The sequence below is a fragment of the Adelges cooleyi genome, unplaced genomic scaffold (genome assembly GCF_023614345.1).
Source record: "Adelges cooleyi isolate 19-005CV unplaced genomic scaffold, UGA_ACOO_1.1 ACOO_flye_CR_arks_rails_tigmint_CR_PRNA_381, whole genome shotgun sequence".
Taxonomy (NCBI): Eukaryota; Metazoa; Arthropoda; class Insecta; order Hemiptera; family Adelgidae; genus Adelges; species Adelges cooleyi.
In genome coordinates, this window is record NW_026096058.1 from 2121529 (window position 1) to 2141448 (window position 19920).

General features: G+C 27.1%; 1 protein-coding gene across 1 annotated transcript; it reads right to left on the reverse strand.

The window, feature by feature from the left end:
* Positions 1-5620: 5620 nt before the first annotated feature.
* Positions 5621-10798, reverse strand: LOC126841397 (2,3-bisphosphoglycerate-dependent phosphoglycerate mutase-like). The gene is made up of 6 exons (XM_050577859.1): positions 10689-10798; positions 10471-10494; positions 8617-8721; positions 7875-8107; positions 7241-7511; positions 5621-5950 (listed from the first exon to the last, which is right to left on the reverse strand). Exons 1-6 carry the CDS (start codon positions 10741-10743, stop codon positions 5778-5780), a joined length of 861 nt encoding a protein of 286 aa, XP_050433816.1. The 5' UTR covers positions 10744-10798; the 3' UTR covers positions 5621-5777.
* Positions 10799-19920: the final 9122 nt, after the last annotated feature.

Here is a 19920-nt window from a genome sequence, read left to right on the forward strand (position 1 = left end):
TAGTCTTTTATAATTACACTATTGTCTTTGAAGATAATTTAAAATAAAATATGTAAGTTTATATTTGAAAATTGACTATTAATTAAATATATTTATATATTTTTATCCTACTTATCTTGTTTATGAAAATATTTTTTTATCTTTTAATTATTTTAAATTTTGGTTTTATCATTTGTATGACTGTTTATCTTATTCTTTGTACTACTTATATATTGTATGTAGTTTTGTGTTGCGTTGTTTACACATGGAAAATAATGTTTACGTGCTATGTTACTATTATTCATTAAATTGTGGTATTAGTCTACTATAAAAACGTTAAATATAATGTTGATATCAATAGTACTTATTTAGCTTCGTTTTTTGGAGAATAAAATATATAAAATTATGAAATTTACTAATTATTTCTAAACTTTTTGTAATAAATTAAATACACTCAATGTGAAACGTATCCATCCGAGTACAGTAATAAACGGAAGCACTCCTTTTAGTTTTGTACAACAGAAAAAGTTCACAATACGTTTCGTCTTAATAATAAATGTGTACAAAATGATGACTTTTATTATATATTTTTCCAATACCACTCTCTGTCACACGGTGTCAATATCCAGCAAACAAATGAGCAATAAGATGATGGCTTCAAGGTCTCCCACCAACTCGGGCACGTCGAACAAAAACGCCTCGTCTTCTTCCTTGTGTAGGCAATATTTAAGAAAAAAAGATATTTTTCTTAATTTTTGACTATGTCAACTAATTTACCATTTTTTACTTTAAAGATTTGATTAAAAACTGGTCTAGCATAGTTGTTTCGTTGAAAAAAATACTGTAAAATGAAATCAATATAGAACTCGCCGTTGTTTTTTTAAGCTATTGCTGTGTTCACAAAAAATATTGAAGTAAACAAAATTTATAAATTATACGTTTTCGTTTTGGAATAAAATTATTTAAATTACCTAAATTGTTAGCTAGGCATAGTATTTTTTGGTTTTATTTATAAAAAATATTTTTTAATAGTGAACATGTAAGAAAATAATAGTTTTAAATATAATATTTTTTACACGATTTTAAAACTTTTAAGAGGGATACTATACTAATTTCAGTAAATGATTATAAAACATCTCATGTATTGCTAATGGTTTGAACTTATAGTGTTAGAGAAAGGGTTCGACGAAAATCACGGGAAAAAAGAAGGACAGTGCTAAGAAAAAGAACTAACTTAATGGTTTATAAAAATAATAAATAAATATTAAAAATGTAATAAAGAAAGTGCACATTAGGCAACTACTAACTCTACTGTCTATACTATACTTGAATGTATTTTATCGCCAACTATAATATTCAACAAATTATAAATATCAAAATAATGTTTGCTAACTTTAAATTGACATAATGGTATTAATAAGAATAAAAATTAAACGAGTTTAAATAGGGATCATGTTTTATACGATTTTTTAGTACTTTAGTGCAGCTCTTACATAAAAAAATTAAACCCCTATTGAATTTTTTAGACTCATCTGGTCTACTATAATTTTTATCTCAAAAATGTTTAAAAAAAACTTTCAGTATTACTTTTTAAATATCTATTAAAATTTCCATATTCAAAAATTTTTTTTAGAAAATATTTTTTTTTACCAAAAGATATAGAGAAATATGTGGAATTCTAATAAATTAAATTTATTATGAAATAGCTTATAAAATATATATGACAAAAACATTTTTCGTTTGACTGTCTCGGAGAATGATTTTTTTTTTTTTTAATTGCTTTTGTAATTACAAATTATAGTACTATCCTTAAGCACTTTAAACGATGATTCCTTTATCATGGCCACAATATATCATAGTGTTTAATAAGAAATTAATTTTTTTTTTCATAATGCTTTTATACAATTTGATCTCAATTTTTCACAATTGATTTTACACCCTTCCAACAAGTTTTTTTTTGGATAGAAATTTTCGAGTTCTAAATGGTAACACTAATGCTAAATTAAAAAACACGTACGTTTCAATATCAACTTAAATTGAGAAAAATATACTACAATATTGACCAGTCACAAATTGTAGTAGTTTTGAATACTAAAAACCTGTTTCGAATAATTATTTTTTAGGTTTTTTTTTTTTTGAGGTTTAATTTTGGGCCTATGTCAGTATCAAAAGTTGCTATAAAAAAAAAACTTGATTGGCAGGGGGTGGGAAATCAGATACTATTCAAAAAACGACTAAAAGAAGAGAAAGGAAAAATTTAAAATATGATAATCAATTTACATGACAGGACCAAAATAAATGAAAAAAAAAAATGATTTACTGACGAAAAAACATTATTTTCGTTGGAACAGACTAGCTGATTGAGTTTCAAAAGTTGCTCGAGAATGCTCCAAATGTTTGTTCGTATTTGGCGTTTGGGCGCTTGTACTAATAAAAATAATGTGAAATTACCCAGGCTCTCTGAGACTCTTCTTGTATTGTTATTTCCGGGCTTTAACTTTTTATTATAAAATAAATAAAATCATTAGTTTTATCAAATATTTTTTTAATTTTCCAAAAAAAAATTCTTAAATACTCCAAAAAAAACGTATAAGGAATGTAATCTGTAATGGTACTGTTATTTACTTTTAGGTGTATATTACTACACGGTCATATTATACAATGAACCAGTAAAAATATATAATGTAAATAGAAATCGTGTATAAAATTGTATATAAAATGTATAGCTGTATATAATTTATAAACATACTATAATCGGTATCAATTGGTCGACCTTCTGTAACTAAATATAAACAACAAAATTAGGTTTCAAAATAAATTGATACTTGTGTAGGTAATAAAATAATTTCTCCATGGATTTAACTTCTTTTAATTCAATTCGTTATTTAATTAGAAGCCACAAAATGTGATAATTATAGTGTTGTACCTGAGAGTTAATGGTAAAAAAAATAAAAATAAAATTTACCCAATGATATTTTCATTATAATGAAAACAATAAAACAAATCGTAGACTTTTGCATAATATACTAATGAACTTCTGTTATTCTAAAAAACAATTCTACGATAGACGATGAAATCTGCGATACACAATCTTAAAATGTTCAGAGAAAAATATAAATGAACATAATATACATTATTTAGCAAGTTTATTCAGTCTTATAGGAACAGTTTTATTCAAGTATGATGCATAAGGCAGTGTTATTTGTAAAAAAACAAAACGATACATGTTTCCAAAAAACCTATGAGAAGGAGCAAATATTACGTTGGTAATAAACAATATCGGTTAACATTAAAAAAAAAAATTGCACAATATTTAAAAAATTTCAATGAAATATATATAAATATATCGGTGTATTTATCATAATTATTTTATAAAACTGCATGCACCTAATGTGTCAGCCTGTCATTTAGGGGTAACTAAGAATTGTAGGTAGAATAAAAATGAGAAGAAATCGTGAAACAATAATACTAGAATCATTCACATTAGTCTCGACAAAACCAGCAAAAAAAAATATTAACCTAACATTTACCCAATTTTATATTACATAAACAAACGAGTAATTCTATTTAAATCACCCTTATCCCCATATTTTGTATAATATAAGTAATTATTTTATACAACTTTACCAATTTTAATCATATTCAGCTAAAATACAGTATTATCAATAAGACCCATACAACTATGAGTCACTTTTTAAATTTTTAATATACAAAAACAAAACAATGTACGCTTTATACAATATTTAATACAAATTGTATTTTAACATACTTATATACATTTCTTTACATTAATATTATGCAATAAAACAATTTAACAATTAATTTTCTCTCATATTTTTATTTTTATAATATTGTATTTGATACAACAAGAGAGATACATTTTTATTGTAAAACTTCATATTTATCAAAACTTTTCAACTCATATTGGACATAATAAATACCATACACATTTATATAATATACATTACAGCTAAAATCATATTTACAAATATAAGAGTTCAGAAATTTTCGAAAAAGTTCGGGAACGTCCTAGAACGTTCTTGGAGTAACTTTTACCCATTACTCTTTAATAGAGCTACGCTTACTCGCCTAATGATACAGGTTTTTTCTACAGAGTTTTCAAGAAAAATCCAGAAAGTTATAGAACGTTTCTAAAATAGTTTTTACGCCTAACACATGTTGGGAATGTACCAGTATTCGTGTAATTCTAGAAATATAATATTCGATCTCAGATCACAAACAAATTGTTGTAATATTATTAACAAAATATAAAAAACAATTTATTTAAAAATCCTACTCACTTCATTTACTATTAATTAATAATTATATATTTTTACCAGAGCAACGCCTGGTAACGTAGCTAGTATATGTATATTTGTTTAACTAAAATGTAATAATAAAACAAAACAGAAAAACATCACCGCATTATTTAAAACCGTTGACCAGAAATCTACTGCTCTTTTTCAATACATACGAATTATAAGGGATTAAGTTATACAGTTATTTTTATTGCGGTTTAATTCAATTTTGACACAAAATTATGATTTTGATAATGCTACATTGTTATTTTCATTAGTAAATGTTTTATTTGTTGTTATTGTGCCAAATCTTTTAACTATTGTAAAAGTTGTTGCTAAATATAAGTACATATAATATATTATACAGTTGTATAATATATAGTAACCAAGTTTGAAAGCATGTATTAATGCAAATCAATATATTTTTAATTTGCCAGATAGTAGAAGTTTATTATGAATTCGTGAAAGATATGGTTTGGTTTAGTAATAGTTTACACAATTTAATTTTGTATATTTATTTAAAAGCAGTATTTTTAACTGTCTATTTTTGCAATTTGGATTGTTGTCATTGAACCCTTTTTGTCAAAAAAAAAACCTTATTTATTCATAGCTTAATATAATTAATTTGTATAATGTCACCTATGTTACAAAAAAACAATGTAAATGAATTATGTTATGTATTTTCATATGATCTCTAAGGAATTATATTTTAGAATATAAGAACTATATATATATAAATATATAACAACTAGGTTAGTTTACCTTATGATTAATGAAGATTAGGAGCACAATGACAATGACGATATTTTTTGCCACTCTCTAATGGAGTCTTTCTATTCGTATTTCGCCACTCTCATTATTAAGTGCTTAACACAATACAAAACGTTATTATATTAAATTAATATTCTTTATGAAAATTAAAAACAAAATAGAATATTTTTATATATAATGACAATAATAATAATTATTATATAATTGAGACAGTAAGGACAAGTTTCATTACGGCAGACCGCGGACAGCGAGGTAAAGCTGCACACGCCATGTTTCCGGCATATAAACAAGCTTTTAAGCAAATAAAGTTTTAGGTATTTCAAAGTATAACGAAAATTATAAAATTAATAAGTGTAATATGTTATAAGTCTAATATAATATGTTTTTCAATAAAAAAAAATAAAAAATATAGTTCATTATTTATTAATCATTATATACATATTTAATAATTAATATATATATTATATAAATATTAAATATATAATGTATATCATTATATCTATTTTATATACATCTATAAATATCAAAAAAATTTACTTATACGAAATAAATAAAACACAATTTACGACGAGTGTTGGAGAAATAATGAGGGGAGGGGGTTAAGAAAGAGGTGGGACAAATAGGAAGAGCCAAGACACAAAATAACACACAAAATAGTCATTTATTTTAAACGCTTAGTACATCCGAATACAGTCCGAACATTAAGAGTACATAAAAAATGACAGTTTTTCAATGTTGTATTATGGTACCGCTTGATGCGGCTCTGGCAATACCTTCTTGTACTCGCTTTGGATCTCCCAGAAATTCCTTGGTCGACACCACCTGCATGTACTCGTCAAACTTGTAGAAGAATGGAATACCTGATGGAATGTTTATTGAGCAAATGTCGTCGTTTGATATGCCTGTACAAACAATAATAAAACACGTTATCATTGCTATTAGCGGTAAAAAAATAAAATCTGTAAATTATATTAAAGGAACACTTGCATTTTTTAAGAAGCAATGTATAGGCAATTTTGGACTGAAACTTACCATTAGGCTATCTTTTAAACATTTATACTACCATAGTAAAGAAGGATCTATTTTGGTATTTAATTTCTATAACGCATCTAGGAACTATTTTTTAAACAATAACATATGTTTCTACTTCAAACGTACTGTTCCAAAGAATACTTTAAATTATATTTTGAAAAAACATTTAAATTCTTTATAATATTTTCAAAGCATCGATCGTGGCACAATTTGAAAATTGTTTTTAGTTCAATAATTATTTTAATGTAAGAAACTGCAAATTTTCAATTTTTTTAAACTTAAATAATTAATTGACAAAAAATGGAAGTCTGAAAATAAGACTGAATGTAAATTCAGTGTCTCTATAAAATAAATGATTTTTTTACTGCGTTTAATATTTTGTTAAAAATTTTAATATTTTCATTTCTTTAAGCTACGATGCAAAACTGAAATAATAAACTAACAAAAAATAATTTTTAAATTATGCCACAATCGATGCATTGAAAATGTTATGAAGAATTAATCAAAACTTAAATAAAAGTATTCTTAGGAAACGCTCTGCGTTTGAAGTAGAAATATATGTTTTTGTACAAACATAGATTACTATATGCATTATAAAAATTGAAAAAAACTAAGTACTAAAATAGTTCCATATTTTCTATGGTAATACATATGTTAAAAAATGTGGCATACTGTTAAGTTTTAGTCAAAAATTGCCAATACAATGCGCCTCAAGACTATTGAGTATCGAATTTTTTGATGCGGAAGTATTATTTTTTCACACAATATACACAATTTTAGTTTATATGTTCAGTGTCAAACTCATTTTTGTTTTAAATTGACTTGCTCCCATTATCTCGCGCACCATATTGTAAATACATATTATTTTACAGTCTATCAAAATTATTTACATTTGCATTGAATATCTAATTTTTACTATTTACACGGTTTTGCTTCGAAGTATTTTTTTTTTTAAATATATTTTCACTTTGATTGTTATCACTTATAACATTAATTGTTATTAACAACTCCTGCAGACCGATGTTAGCTCCCCGACCCGACTATGTTTGTTTTAAATTGCATTATAATAAAACATACCGAAAGACGAACCCATTGAACTCGGCGTGTTATCTATGACATTTATTATATGAGAATATTTAGTCGTTTAACAAACTCGGTACCTTCTAAATACTTGACGAGGCTTCGCAACACCGTACCGTGAGCAACGATCAATACCCGTTGTCCCTGTCGCACTGCAGGCGCAATCATCTGCTCCCAAAACGGTATCACTCTCTTCATGGTCTCTTTGAGCGATTCAGTCACAGGGAACTTAACGTTATGCTCGTTGGCGTACTTCTTGAGTTTCGGGTTGTTCATGGCCGCATCGTAATACTTGTGGTCAGAACCCATCGCTGGTGGCTTCACATCGAAACTCCGTCTCCATATTTGCACCTGCAATCAAACAATGTGTTCAACAGTACACACAAATAACTAACTAGGAGGTCCCTGGTGTATGGTTGATTAGTTTTTTTACATCTAGACCGAATTTGTTCATTGCAAATATGAGCAAATATGTTGACTTAAATGCATAATAGGATATTGTCACCTAGCTGTTTTAATTAAAAAATAAGCTTGTTGGAAGACGAGTCGTTTGCAACAGGAAATCAAAATGGAAAAGTCCATATAAACCTGCTGGTTTCCAAGAACTGCATCTTCGGTTCTCAGACGGTTCAAAAACAACTGCGCCCTTCTACGGAAAAGGCGGCTTACAAAAGGAATACGTGTAAAAAACATAAACTCAACGGATAGTTTTACCTGTTTTTCCCCGTATATGTCGACCAGATAACCTTTGACGTATCCGGTCAAAGCGCCATAGTGCCGTTCGTTCAGTCTCCATGTTTCTATTACTTGCACATCGGGCTGTCCTAAGTATTTGGCGACCACGTCTAATGTTTGGTGAGCTCTAGTTAACAGAGATGTGAACACAATGTCGAAATAATAGCCTGCGGATTTCATCAAACGACCGCATTCGTGAGCTTCGTCCAATCCTAGAAAATGGAAATTCACAGCTCATTTATATCATCTTAGTTGACTTGCCTCGTCGAATCACCCAACACTCAAACTATCTCAATTTATGTTCTCTTGACTTTCCAGCTATTGGCGTAGCTCCCATATTTCATCTTATAATCAAACAGTTCATCTGACATTCTCTCAACCGGTCTCATTAATTAATACCTAAATTGTTAATCCTTAAAATTATACATCAAACTAATTTCGTAAAAAAGTCGTTTTTCATATGATAATTATCCCCAACCTTAGAAGCCGCAAGGGCTATGAGTAAAATTTTTGAGGGACGGTAAACTCTGACAAAAAAATAACCTTCCCAAAATATCAGACATGTAAATCTCTATAAAAAGATTGACACCCGTTAATAAGATTTGTAATCTTCTACAAAAATATTAGCAGTTTCCTATAATGTTTTTTTTTCGGCAAATGCTAAAAAAATATATGCAAAAACTTTTTATTATCGTTAATTTAAATGTTTGTGTTTTATTACCTCGTTCGGACAACTCCGAATCGTACCATCCACAGAAGACGTTTTTTTCAGACCACTGGCTCATCCCATGTCTTACCATAACTACAGTTCTCCGTTTCGTCATTTCTGAAAAGTTAAACAAAAATATACTTAAGGTATTTCAAAATCAATTTAGTGTGGACAAACTACTCGTTTACAATAATCGACCTGATTTAACAACGATTTTAATTCTCTTAAAGTACACAAATCTTATTAATGCCAAGATAACGATAACATTATTTATATGCGAGCATTATCTAAACATGTATATGCACATGTTTAATAAATTAGATGTGTCATAGGTAGGAAAATAAAAACACACTTTTGTAGTACATATTTTAGATTGAAATGCAGCTTATTTTACCTTAACAGTTGCCAAAATGTATTCAAGTAAATTCGCGTAATCAATGTAAGAAAAAATGTTGTAATATTGACAATATTACCATTGTTCAAACAAAATTAAATGAAACAAAGTAAAAGAGAAAAAGTCCTAAACAACATCTAACAACAAAAAATATTTTTTATATATTTGAGAACTTTTAACTGTAAAACATTTTTAAAAATGAATATGTAAGAAAATAATAGCTTTAAATATGTTTCTTTTATTTTTGTTTTTTAATTATGAATAATGTTTTATACGATTTTTTAGTACTTAAGAGCAGCTTTTACAAAAAAAATTAAACCCCTATTAAATTTTGTAGACTTATGTGGTCTAGTATAATTTTTATCCCTAAAATGTAAAAAAAAAAACTTTAAATATTACTTTTTAAATATCTATTAAAATTTCTATATTCAAAAATTAATTTTAAAAAATATTTTTTTTCCAAAAGATATAGTGAAATATGTGGAATTCCAATTAATTAAATTTATTATGCAATAGCTTATAACATATATATGACAAAAACATTTTTCGTTCGACTCTCTCGGAGAAAGATTTTTTTTTTTATAGAAGATAGGAGTTCAGTGATAGGGGGTGAGAGTTAGGGGTAGGAGATAGGGGATGGGAGATAGGAGGTGAGTGATAGGGAGTAGGAGATAGGGAGATAGGGGGTTGGGGTGGGAAATAGCTCTGGCACATAACCGAAAAAAGTGTTACCTAAAAAGCGTTACGCTGTTATCTGATAAGAGATATGTTGTACGTTCAACGTTCAAATTAGAACTAAATGATAAATTCAAAATAGTTTAAAGGCTCAAATTCGCTATGAATTGTTTTAAGCCAGTTATTAAAAATCACAATATTAGCCAGAAACTTGATGTTTTAATATACTAGCCACCTTAGATACCAGCTTGTTACTGCTTCTTAATATACTATATGATTATTTACAATTCCACCACTACTCTAAATTTATCTCGGTACTTCAATGAGACATGTAAATGCTCTTTCGTGGTGGCAAACTCGGCTAAAAAACTTTTCACAATTGATTTTACCCCCCCTCAACAAGTTTTTTTCAATAGAAATTTTCGAATTCTAAATGGTAACACGTACATTTCATTATCAACTTAAATTGAGAAAAATATACTACAATTTTGACTGGTCGATAACCAGTTTCAGATAACTATTTTTTTAAACCTAAAAAAAATTTAGGTTTTAAGTTTAGGGCCTATGTCAGTATCAAAAGTTGCTATCAAAAAAACTCAATTGGGAGGGTGGGTTTAAATACTCCAAAAACAAACTTATATGTAATGTAATCTGTAATAGTACTGTTATCTACTTATAGGTGTATATTACTACATGGTCATATTATATAATAAATCACTAAAAATATACAAGATAAATAGAATACGTGTATAAAATTGTATGTAAAATGTATAGCTGTACATAGCTTATAAACATACCTGGAAATGGTCCACCCTGTGTGACTAAATGTAAAAAACAAAATTAGGTTTCAATATAATTTCATACTCGCTTACATAACTTTTAAATGAAAAAAATTTCTCCGTGCAATTAACTTAAAATACGTTATTTGTCATTTAATTAGAATCCATAAAATTATGATGATTATAGTGTTGAACCTGAGAATGTATTGTAAAAAAAAAATACAAATAAGACATACCCAATGATAGTTTCATAATAATAAAAACTATAATACAAATAGTTGATTTCTGCATAGTTTACTAAGGAACTTGTTATACTGTAAAACACTTCTAAGATAGACAATGAAAACTACGATACACAATCTTAAAATGTACAGTGAACAATTTAAATAAACATAATATACATTATTTAGCAAATTTATTCAGACTATATAGTAACAGTTGTATTAAAGTGTGACGCAAAAAGCTGTGTTATTTGCAAAACAACTAAACGATACAATATGTTTCTAAAAAACCTGTGAGATGGAGCAAACATTATAATAGTAAAAAACAATTTCGGCTAACATTAAAAAAAAAAAATTGCCCAATATTCGAAATATTCCAATGATATAATATATAAATATCGGATGTACTTATAATAATTATTTTATAACACTGCATGAATGTAATGCCAGCCTGTCATTTAAGACTAACTCACAATTGTAGGTAGAATAATAATGAGAAAAAATCGTGAAACAAGTATACTGCAATCATTCACTTTAATCTCGACAAAACCAGGCAAAATAAAAATTAACCTTACATTTACCCAATCTTATATAAACAAAATAGTAATTCTATTTAAAATATCCCAATCGCCATATTTAGGTATAATATAAGTAATTATTGTTTTATACAACTTTACAAATTATAAATTTGAATCACATTCAGCTAAAAGTATTATCAATAAGACCCATAAAATTACCTACAATGAATCCCCTTTTTAAATTTTAATATATTTAAGGCGAATATACAAAAACAAAGCAATGTACGCTTTGTTCAATACTTAATATAGAATATATGTTAATATGCTTATCTACATTTCCTTATTAATATAATGCAATAAAACAATTTAACAATTATTTTTTACTTATATTTTTCAAAAGAGAAACATTTTTGTTGTTAAAGTTCATATTTATCAAAATTTTTCATTTCATATGAGATATGATAAATATCAGACACGTTTATATAATATACATTACAGCCAAAACCATATTTATAAATATTCCTTTGTATTATTATTTTAAACTATAACTATTTTATATCGAGCCACGAGAACGCGGCCTAAAAATTTGGCTTGCAATTTGTATTATATAAATACCGGATGTATTTATCATAATTACTATATAAAACTGCATGCATAGAATAATATATTTTAATGATTTATACCATTGTAACATCACATTTTTATTAAATAAAACTAAAGGCATATTTACTGAGTAAGCTACAAGTTCTATTCCTATGACTTATGTCTCATACCCTGCCCTTTTCTACAACAACCAGTGAACAGAAATATTGCTAGGGGACGCATAAAATAAGACGGTCATCCGGTCGCAATAGCCACTAACAGACTCTCTTTACACTTCTCACTTACTTTGTCATATCCAGTCGTCAGTCAGAACGTTGTCCCTCTATGGCCTCTTGGCCAGTGAGATGACTCTTCGAGAATGTACCGAATATTTATACAGAGTTCAGGAATTTTCGAAAAAGTCCCGGAAAATCCTAGAACGTTCTTGGAGTATTTTTTACCCTTTACTTTTTAATAGAGGTACGCTTACTCTTCGAGAATGTTATAGTATTTTTTAAAGAAATTTTAACGCCTAACACACATGTATAATGTACAATGTCGTTTAATTCTAAAAATATAATATTCGTTCTCAGATCAAAAACAAATTGTTGTTATAAAATTAACAAAATAATTTTTTTTTTTAATCCTACTCACTTCTACTGTTAATTAAAAATTTTATATTTTTACCGGAACAAAGTCTGGTAACGCAGCTAGTATATTATATAATATAATATATATGTTTAACTAAAATGTAATAATAAAACAAAACAAAAAATCTCCGTATTATTTAAAACCGTTGACCAGACCTCTATGCTCTTTTATTACATAACAATTGCAATGGTTTAATTACACATTTTTTTTATTGCAGTTTAAACAATTTTTGACACAAATTTATGAATTTGATAATGCCACATTGTTATATTTATTAGCAAATGTTTGATTTGTTGTTTTTGAGCCAAATCTTTAAAAGGCGGGATCTCCATTACTTTCTTGGCGACATCGAACCGGAATCAATTAGCTGTGTAGGAGGGTGGTATAAAATTCAATAGGAGGGTGGTATAAGTATATCAAATATATGTTTCATGTTATATAGAGATATTTCATTTAAGATAAGAAACTTTTCTTTCTTAGAATCAATCTAATTTTTAGTTTTCCTTGTTAAAAGCTTTTACAATTACTTAATTTGGAAACTTGTATGTCAAATAAATATTCAAATGAATATAATATACATTATTTGACAAATGATTTTCAAATTATATAGAAACAGTGTTTGAATTTCATGCGGCACATGTATTTTTTTAGAAACATGTACGTTCTGTTATTTCATAAATAACATTGCCATTTTCAAAAGTAAATTTAGTTGAAAGATCTTTGTTTTTTTTTGAGACTTTATTAATCACCTTAAACTAAATGATGAATTCAAAAAAGTTTAAGGGTCCAAATTATCTATGAATTGTTATAAGCCAGATATTAAACACTACAATATTAGCCAGAAACTTGATGTTTTAATATACTAGCTTCTTACTGCTTCTTAATATACTTTATCGTTATCTATAATTCCACCACTACTCTAAATTTATTCGGTTCTTCAACGAGATATGAAAATGTTCTTTCGTGGTTGAAGACTCGGCTGAAATATGAACTTTATGTTTTTTATTACTATTAATTCTTAATGTTTCTGCATTGGTTATTAGTCCTAATTCCTAAGTATCCTTAATAGGAGTTAATAACTTAATAACTGTTATTATATTTTAATTTAATCCGTCGTATTATCTAGACAACCCTCTTTGAGATTATGCATAATATTGTTACTGGCTATAACGATAGAAGAAACATATACACATTGTACACAAAGCTACAATATTAAAATCTGGTGAAAATATAGTAACCAAGTTTGAAAACATGTGTTAATGCAAAACAAGATATTTTAAAATTGCCAGATAGTAGAAGTTTATTCTGAATTCGTGAAAGATTTGGTTTGGTTTACTAATAGTTTACACAATTTAATTTTGTATATTTATTTAAAAGCTGTGTTTTTAACTGTCATTTGGAATGTTGTCATTAGGACCTTCCTGTCAAAAAAAACAAAAAAAATTAATTCATAGCTCAAATAGAATTAACTTTTTTAATGTTACCTGTGTTCTTCGACGTTATACGAATGCCTTCCAGATTAACCTAAGGAATAATATTTTATAATATTAGAACTATATATATATATATTTTTACTTATGTGTTATCAATTAGGTTAGCTTAATTCAATTTTAGGGATGTTAACACTAATTACACCTTTCGTCTTAAGAGGTTCTAAACACGATACAAAACGCTATTTTATTAAATCAATATTATATATGAAAAGTAATAACAAAATATAATATTTAAATATATAAGGACAATAATAATACTATAATTAAAACGGTAATATTAGAGGACGAGTTTTATTACGGCGGACAGCGAGGTAACGTTTCCACGACGCGGTCAAGTAATTCCCTTGAAAGAAAATAATAATTTTCGTAATATGAAAAAGGGACATTTGTAAATTCGACTAACTAAACTGAAACGTAAATAAGAGCTGCTCAGAAACGCAATCGTTTTTACAGTGCAAACGGAAACTGCATTTTCGAGTTTCAATCACGACCAAAATATAGTAAACCATATCGAATGCTAAACGATGCTATTTTATGTTTTAAGACTTTATAAGGAAATCACCAAATTCACCAAACCACCTAAAAAAAATCCCCCGAGTACAATTGTGCAGAGGTTAAACCAATACTGCGTACGTTAGTACCTGGTTCACGAGTTTACTTTGTTTTATTATTTATTTAGTTAATTTACTAGATGATTATTGCATCCAACATTAAACAACTACTAACTCTACTGTCTATACTATACCTTTAGTACAATAAAAGACAATAAATGAATTCTTACAATGATAAGAAAAATAACTAACTTAATGGTATACAAAAATAATAATTTTATTTTAAAAATATCATAAAGAAAGTGCACATTAGGTAACTCTACAATCTATACTATACCTGTAGAACGTTTTATCGGTGGATCGTTGGCTATAATTCAACAAATTATACACATCCAATTAATGTTTGCTAACTTTAAATTGACATAATAGTATTTAGAAAAATAAATATTAATCGAGTTTAAATAGGAATCATGTTTTATACGATTTTTTAGTACTTTGGTGCAGCTTCTACATAAAATAAATTTAACCCATATTGAATTTTGTTGACTTATCTGGTCTAGTAACATTTTCATCTCAACATATTTTTTAAATATTACTTATTAAGAATCGATTAATAATTTCCAATTTTTGTGTTAGAAAATATATGTTTTACCAATAGATATTGGTAGAGAAATAAGTGGAAATCTAAATTAACTATATGGGCCAGAACGCCAAGTATGAACGACCACTCGAAACCAACACCCGCACAATAATTTAAAACTTACCCAGCATGTCTATAGCGATGAAATTTAGTCGTATAAAGTATTTTTAGTTTTTATTTACTTCTGTTTATTATCATTTTGTATTGTATCTATTGTCATAAATATAATGATTAAAAAACTCCCAGCGTTATATTTTACTTACTCACTTGAATGTTTTGATAAACAAAATGTCATTAATTCAGTTTATAATCTAAAAAACCGCAAATTTATCTTAATTTTACACATAAATATTTCAACTTTTTTTATTACTGTGATATTTTTCCAATTTTCTATGTATTTCCATCTCTTTTTTTTAAGCGTTTTATGAAGTTATTACTTTAAAACTCACACATGTCATGTAAAGTTTTATTAGCTTTCTACATAGAAAAATTCTCAAAAATTGGCAACACGCTTTTTAGATTATAAACTCAATTTAATGACTTTCTGTTACTCGAAAAAAGATCAATTATTTTACTTTTAGAAATAAATTTTTTGTGTTATGTCCAAAGATACTATAAAAAGATGATTAAAAAAAAGTTTAAAGGAAAAAAATAAAAATTAGATCATCAATTTACATGAAAGAAAAAAAAAATTTTAAAAATTGATTTACTGACGAAAAACCTTTTTGTCGTTGAAACAGACACGCAGAATGAGTTTCAAAAAGTTTTACGAGGGAGTGCTCCAAAAGGTTGTTCGTATTTGGCGTTTGTATTAATAAAAAACAACGTAAAATTACCAGGGTTCTGTTTTGACTGTCTGTCACCTAACCAACAAATAACACAAAAAAATTACTGTTAAATAACAAAAAAATGACATTGTTTTATATAGTATCATAATAGTTGATTAGATAATAGTTATTCTAATTTACACGTAATATTAAATATTACTACACAAATGCTAAACGATGCTATTTTATGTTTTAAGACTTGATAAGGAAATCACCAAATTAATAATGTTTACTCTATTAATTAAGACAAGTTATCCTTTAAAAATAAGTAACTATTACCTTTTGTTGGTTCTGAACTACTTGCCTCCTCCGAGGTTCCGCCACCTACCCAATCTTGTAAATAAAATATTAGATATTTCATAAAATCACGAAGATAATGAATAAAAATTAATTAGTGTGCATTTTTAAATGAGCACAAAATTATGTTATCTAATCGAAGTTGCATAACTATTTAACCTTTATTCCTCGGCACATAACTTGTTCATGATAACACCACACTAAACCAGTTTAAAGTAAAGGTCTGTCATTTTTTCAAATCAGGGTTCCGTTAAAAGATGTTATTTTTTGTCAAGTTCGAAATATTGCACAATGTACATGACCATAAAATATTATGTGTTTTATTATAATATAATTTGTATTAAAGTGTATACAGCATGTTTAAATCGTTTCAAAGATATTCGATTAAAGAACTATTAATAATCAAAATATTTCAAATTAAATGAACAAGATATATGAGACGTCCAAGATAAATTAGCTTTTGTGGTGAATATTGTTGGTACCATATTTCAATTGTGCAAACAAAATTAAATAAAACAAAGTAATAATCAATGAATACGACATACCACTGAATGAAGGCTCCTTCTTTAGCAAGCCTAAAAACAAAACAAAAATGTTTTATTGTTTTAAGAACTTTAAGCAGTAAAACATTTTTAATAGTGAATATGTAAGAAAATAAGAGCTTTCAATATAACATTTTTTACACGATTTTAAAACTGTGTAAAAAACAATTTCAATAATACTAATAATAAGAATACAAAAAGGTTTTTGATTTATAAATGTAGGTAGATATTTTTTTTTGCATTACAATAAATAAGTCACATTGATATTACTATACATGATTTTGTGTTACTAATAACTAATACAAAAGGAAATGTACAATATTGTAATAGCTATTGTCTTCACAATATTTTAATGTTTAATGAAATATATATATAATGATACGTTTTTATCAACAATAATGTTCTAGGACAAGCGTGTCAAGCCGAGTACATGCACCTTACCTAACTATTCAGTAAATGTGCTCGTGTAAATCACTGATAACAGACTCTGGTTATTACTGCGCTCTGTCGTATACGAGCAATGTAACGCAATTCATCAGATAAAAAAAATCCCCCGAGTACAGTTGTGCAGAGGTTAAACCAATACTGAGTACGTTAGTACCGGGTTCACGAGTTTACTTTGTTTTATTATTTATTAAGTTAATTTACTAGATGATTTTGCATCCAATCGTTGTTTGAATTGTCGACGGAGTTCAGATATAAGAAAAGAAAATAGAAGAAATTATCTTACCACTGAACAAGGTCCTTCGGTGTTTTGACGCTCTAGGCAATCACTGTATTCGGCCGTGTCGGTCTCGTAAATTCAATTTGCCATTAATCTTTTACCACTAAAAAACTTAAACATTTGGTCCGAGACCAGAGCTATTTCTGTAATTGTGCTCCTGTACCCCTGACGCGTTAATGTTGAATGTGTTACGCGATTTTACTGTATTCTACTAATTTTAAGAAAACTTTTACTATCCTACCCTTTTCAAATAACTTTTAAATTACTTATCCATAATTATAGCTGATTAATAAAGAAAGTTTAATATTTATAATACTTAAAAAAACTGTCTGCCCATACGATGGTCGGACCGCCTTGCTACGCGAACGCCATCTCTGTGCATTACGGCAGGTATTCCTGCGCATCATGTCTCGGCTAGACCGCGCCACTGTCTGATTTACTACAACTGTTAGGAGGGATACATTTTAACACATCTCATGTATCACTGATGGTTTGAACTTATAGTTTTAGAGAAACAGTTCGACGAAAATCACGGGAAAAAAGAAGGACAATGCTAAGAAAAAGAACTTACTTAATGGTTTATAAAAATAATAAATAAATATAATAATGTAATGAAGAAATTGCATATTAGGCAACTACTAACTCTACTGTCTATACTATACCTTTAGTACAATAGAAGACAATAAAAGAATTCTTACAATGATAAGAAAACACTAACTTAATGGTATACAAAATTAATAATTTAATTTTAAAAATTTCATAAAAAAAGTGCACATTAGGTAACTCTACAATCTATACTATACCTGTAGAACGTTTTATCGGTGGATCGTTGGCTATAATTCAACAAATTATACACATTAAATTAATGTTTGCTAACTATAAGTTGACATAATAGTATTTAGAAAAATAAATATTAATCGAGTTTAAATAAGAATCATGTTTTATACGATTTTTTAGTACTTTGGTGCAGCTTCTACATAAAATTAATTTAACCCCTATTGAATTTTGTAGACTTATCTGGTCTAGTAACATTTTTATCTATTTTTAAATTTCCAAATTTTATATTTTGTGTTAGAAAATATATGTTTTACCAATAGATATTGGTAGAGAAATAAGTGGAAATCTAAATTAACTATATGGGCCAGAACGCCTAGTATGAACGATCATTCGGAAGCAACACCCGCAGAATAATTTAAAACTTACCAGCATGTCTATAGCGATGAAATTTAGTCGTATAAAGTATTTTTAGTTTTTAATTACTTCTTTTTATTATCATTTTGTATTGTATCAACTTTTATGATTACTGTGATCTTTTTTCCCCACTTTTCCAATTTTCTACGTATTTCAATCTCTTTTTTAAGCGTTTTATGAAGTTATTATTTAAAAACTCACACATTCATGTGAAGTTTTGTTAGCTTTCTACATAGAAAAATTCTTAAAAAATTAGCAACACGATTTTTAGATTATAAACTCAATTTAATGACTTTCTGTTACTCGAAAAAAGATCAATTATATTACTTTAAGAAATTATTTTTTTGTTTTATGTCCAAAGATACTATAAAAAGACGATTAAAAAAAAGTTTAAAGGAAAAAAATAAAAATTAGATCATCAATTTACATGAAAGGAAAAAAAAATTTTAAAAATTGATTTACAGACGAAAAACCTTTTTGTCGATGAAACAGACACGCAGAATGAGTTTCAAAAAAATTTGCGAGGGAGTGCTCTAAAAGGTTGTTCGTATTTGGTGTTTGTATTAATAAAAAACAACGTAAAATTACCAGTGTTCTGTTCCGACGATCTGTCACCTAACCAACAAAAAAATTACTGTATAATAACAAAAAAATGACATTGTTTTGTATAGTAATATAATAGTTGATTAGATATCCTAATTTACACGTATTGGTATTTCCTAGTCTCTAACTTTTCATCATAATAAAAAGAAATCATTGTTTTTATTAATTATTATGTTTAATTTTGGTTTAATGTAATCTGTTATCTACTTTTAGGTTAACATTAAATATTACTACACGGTTCTATTATACAATAGATCAGTAAAAATTTACAAGTTAAGTAGAAAACGTGTATAAAATTGTGTGTAAAATGTATAGCTGTATAAAATTTAAAAACATACCTGGAAATGGGTGACCTTGAGTGACTAAATATAAAAAACGCAATTATAGGTTTCAATATAAATTCATACTCGCTTACATAATTATTAATTGAAAATAATTTCTCCATGCAATTAACTTAAAATACTATTTGTCATTTCATTAGAATCCATACAATTATGATGATTAAAGTATTGAACCTAAAATGTGTTGTAAAAATAAATAGAAATAAGACATACCTAATGATACTTCTATAATAATAAAAATTATAATACAAATAGTTAATTTCTGCATAATGTTCTAAAGAACACTT

Coding starts and splice junctions, on each gene's coding strand:
- LOC126841397 (XM_050577859.1), bottom strand. CDS start 10,743: ATGCAGAAATCAACTATTTGTATTATAGTTTTTATTATTATGAAACTA. Junction 10,495..10,688: donor TATTATGAAACTATCATTGG/GTATGTCTTATT, acceptor TTTTACATTTAG/TCACACAGGGTGGACCATTT. Junction 8,108..8,616: donor TTCGGAGTTGTCCGAACGAG/GTAATAAAACAC, acceptor TCCATTTTCTAG/GATTGGACGAAGCTCACGAA.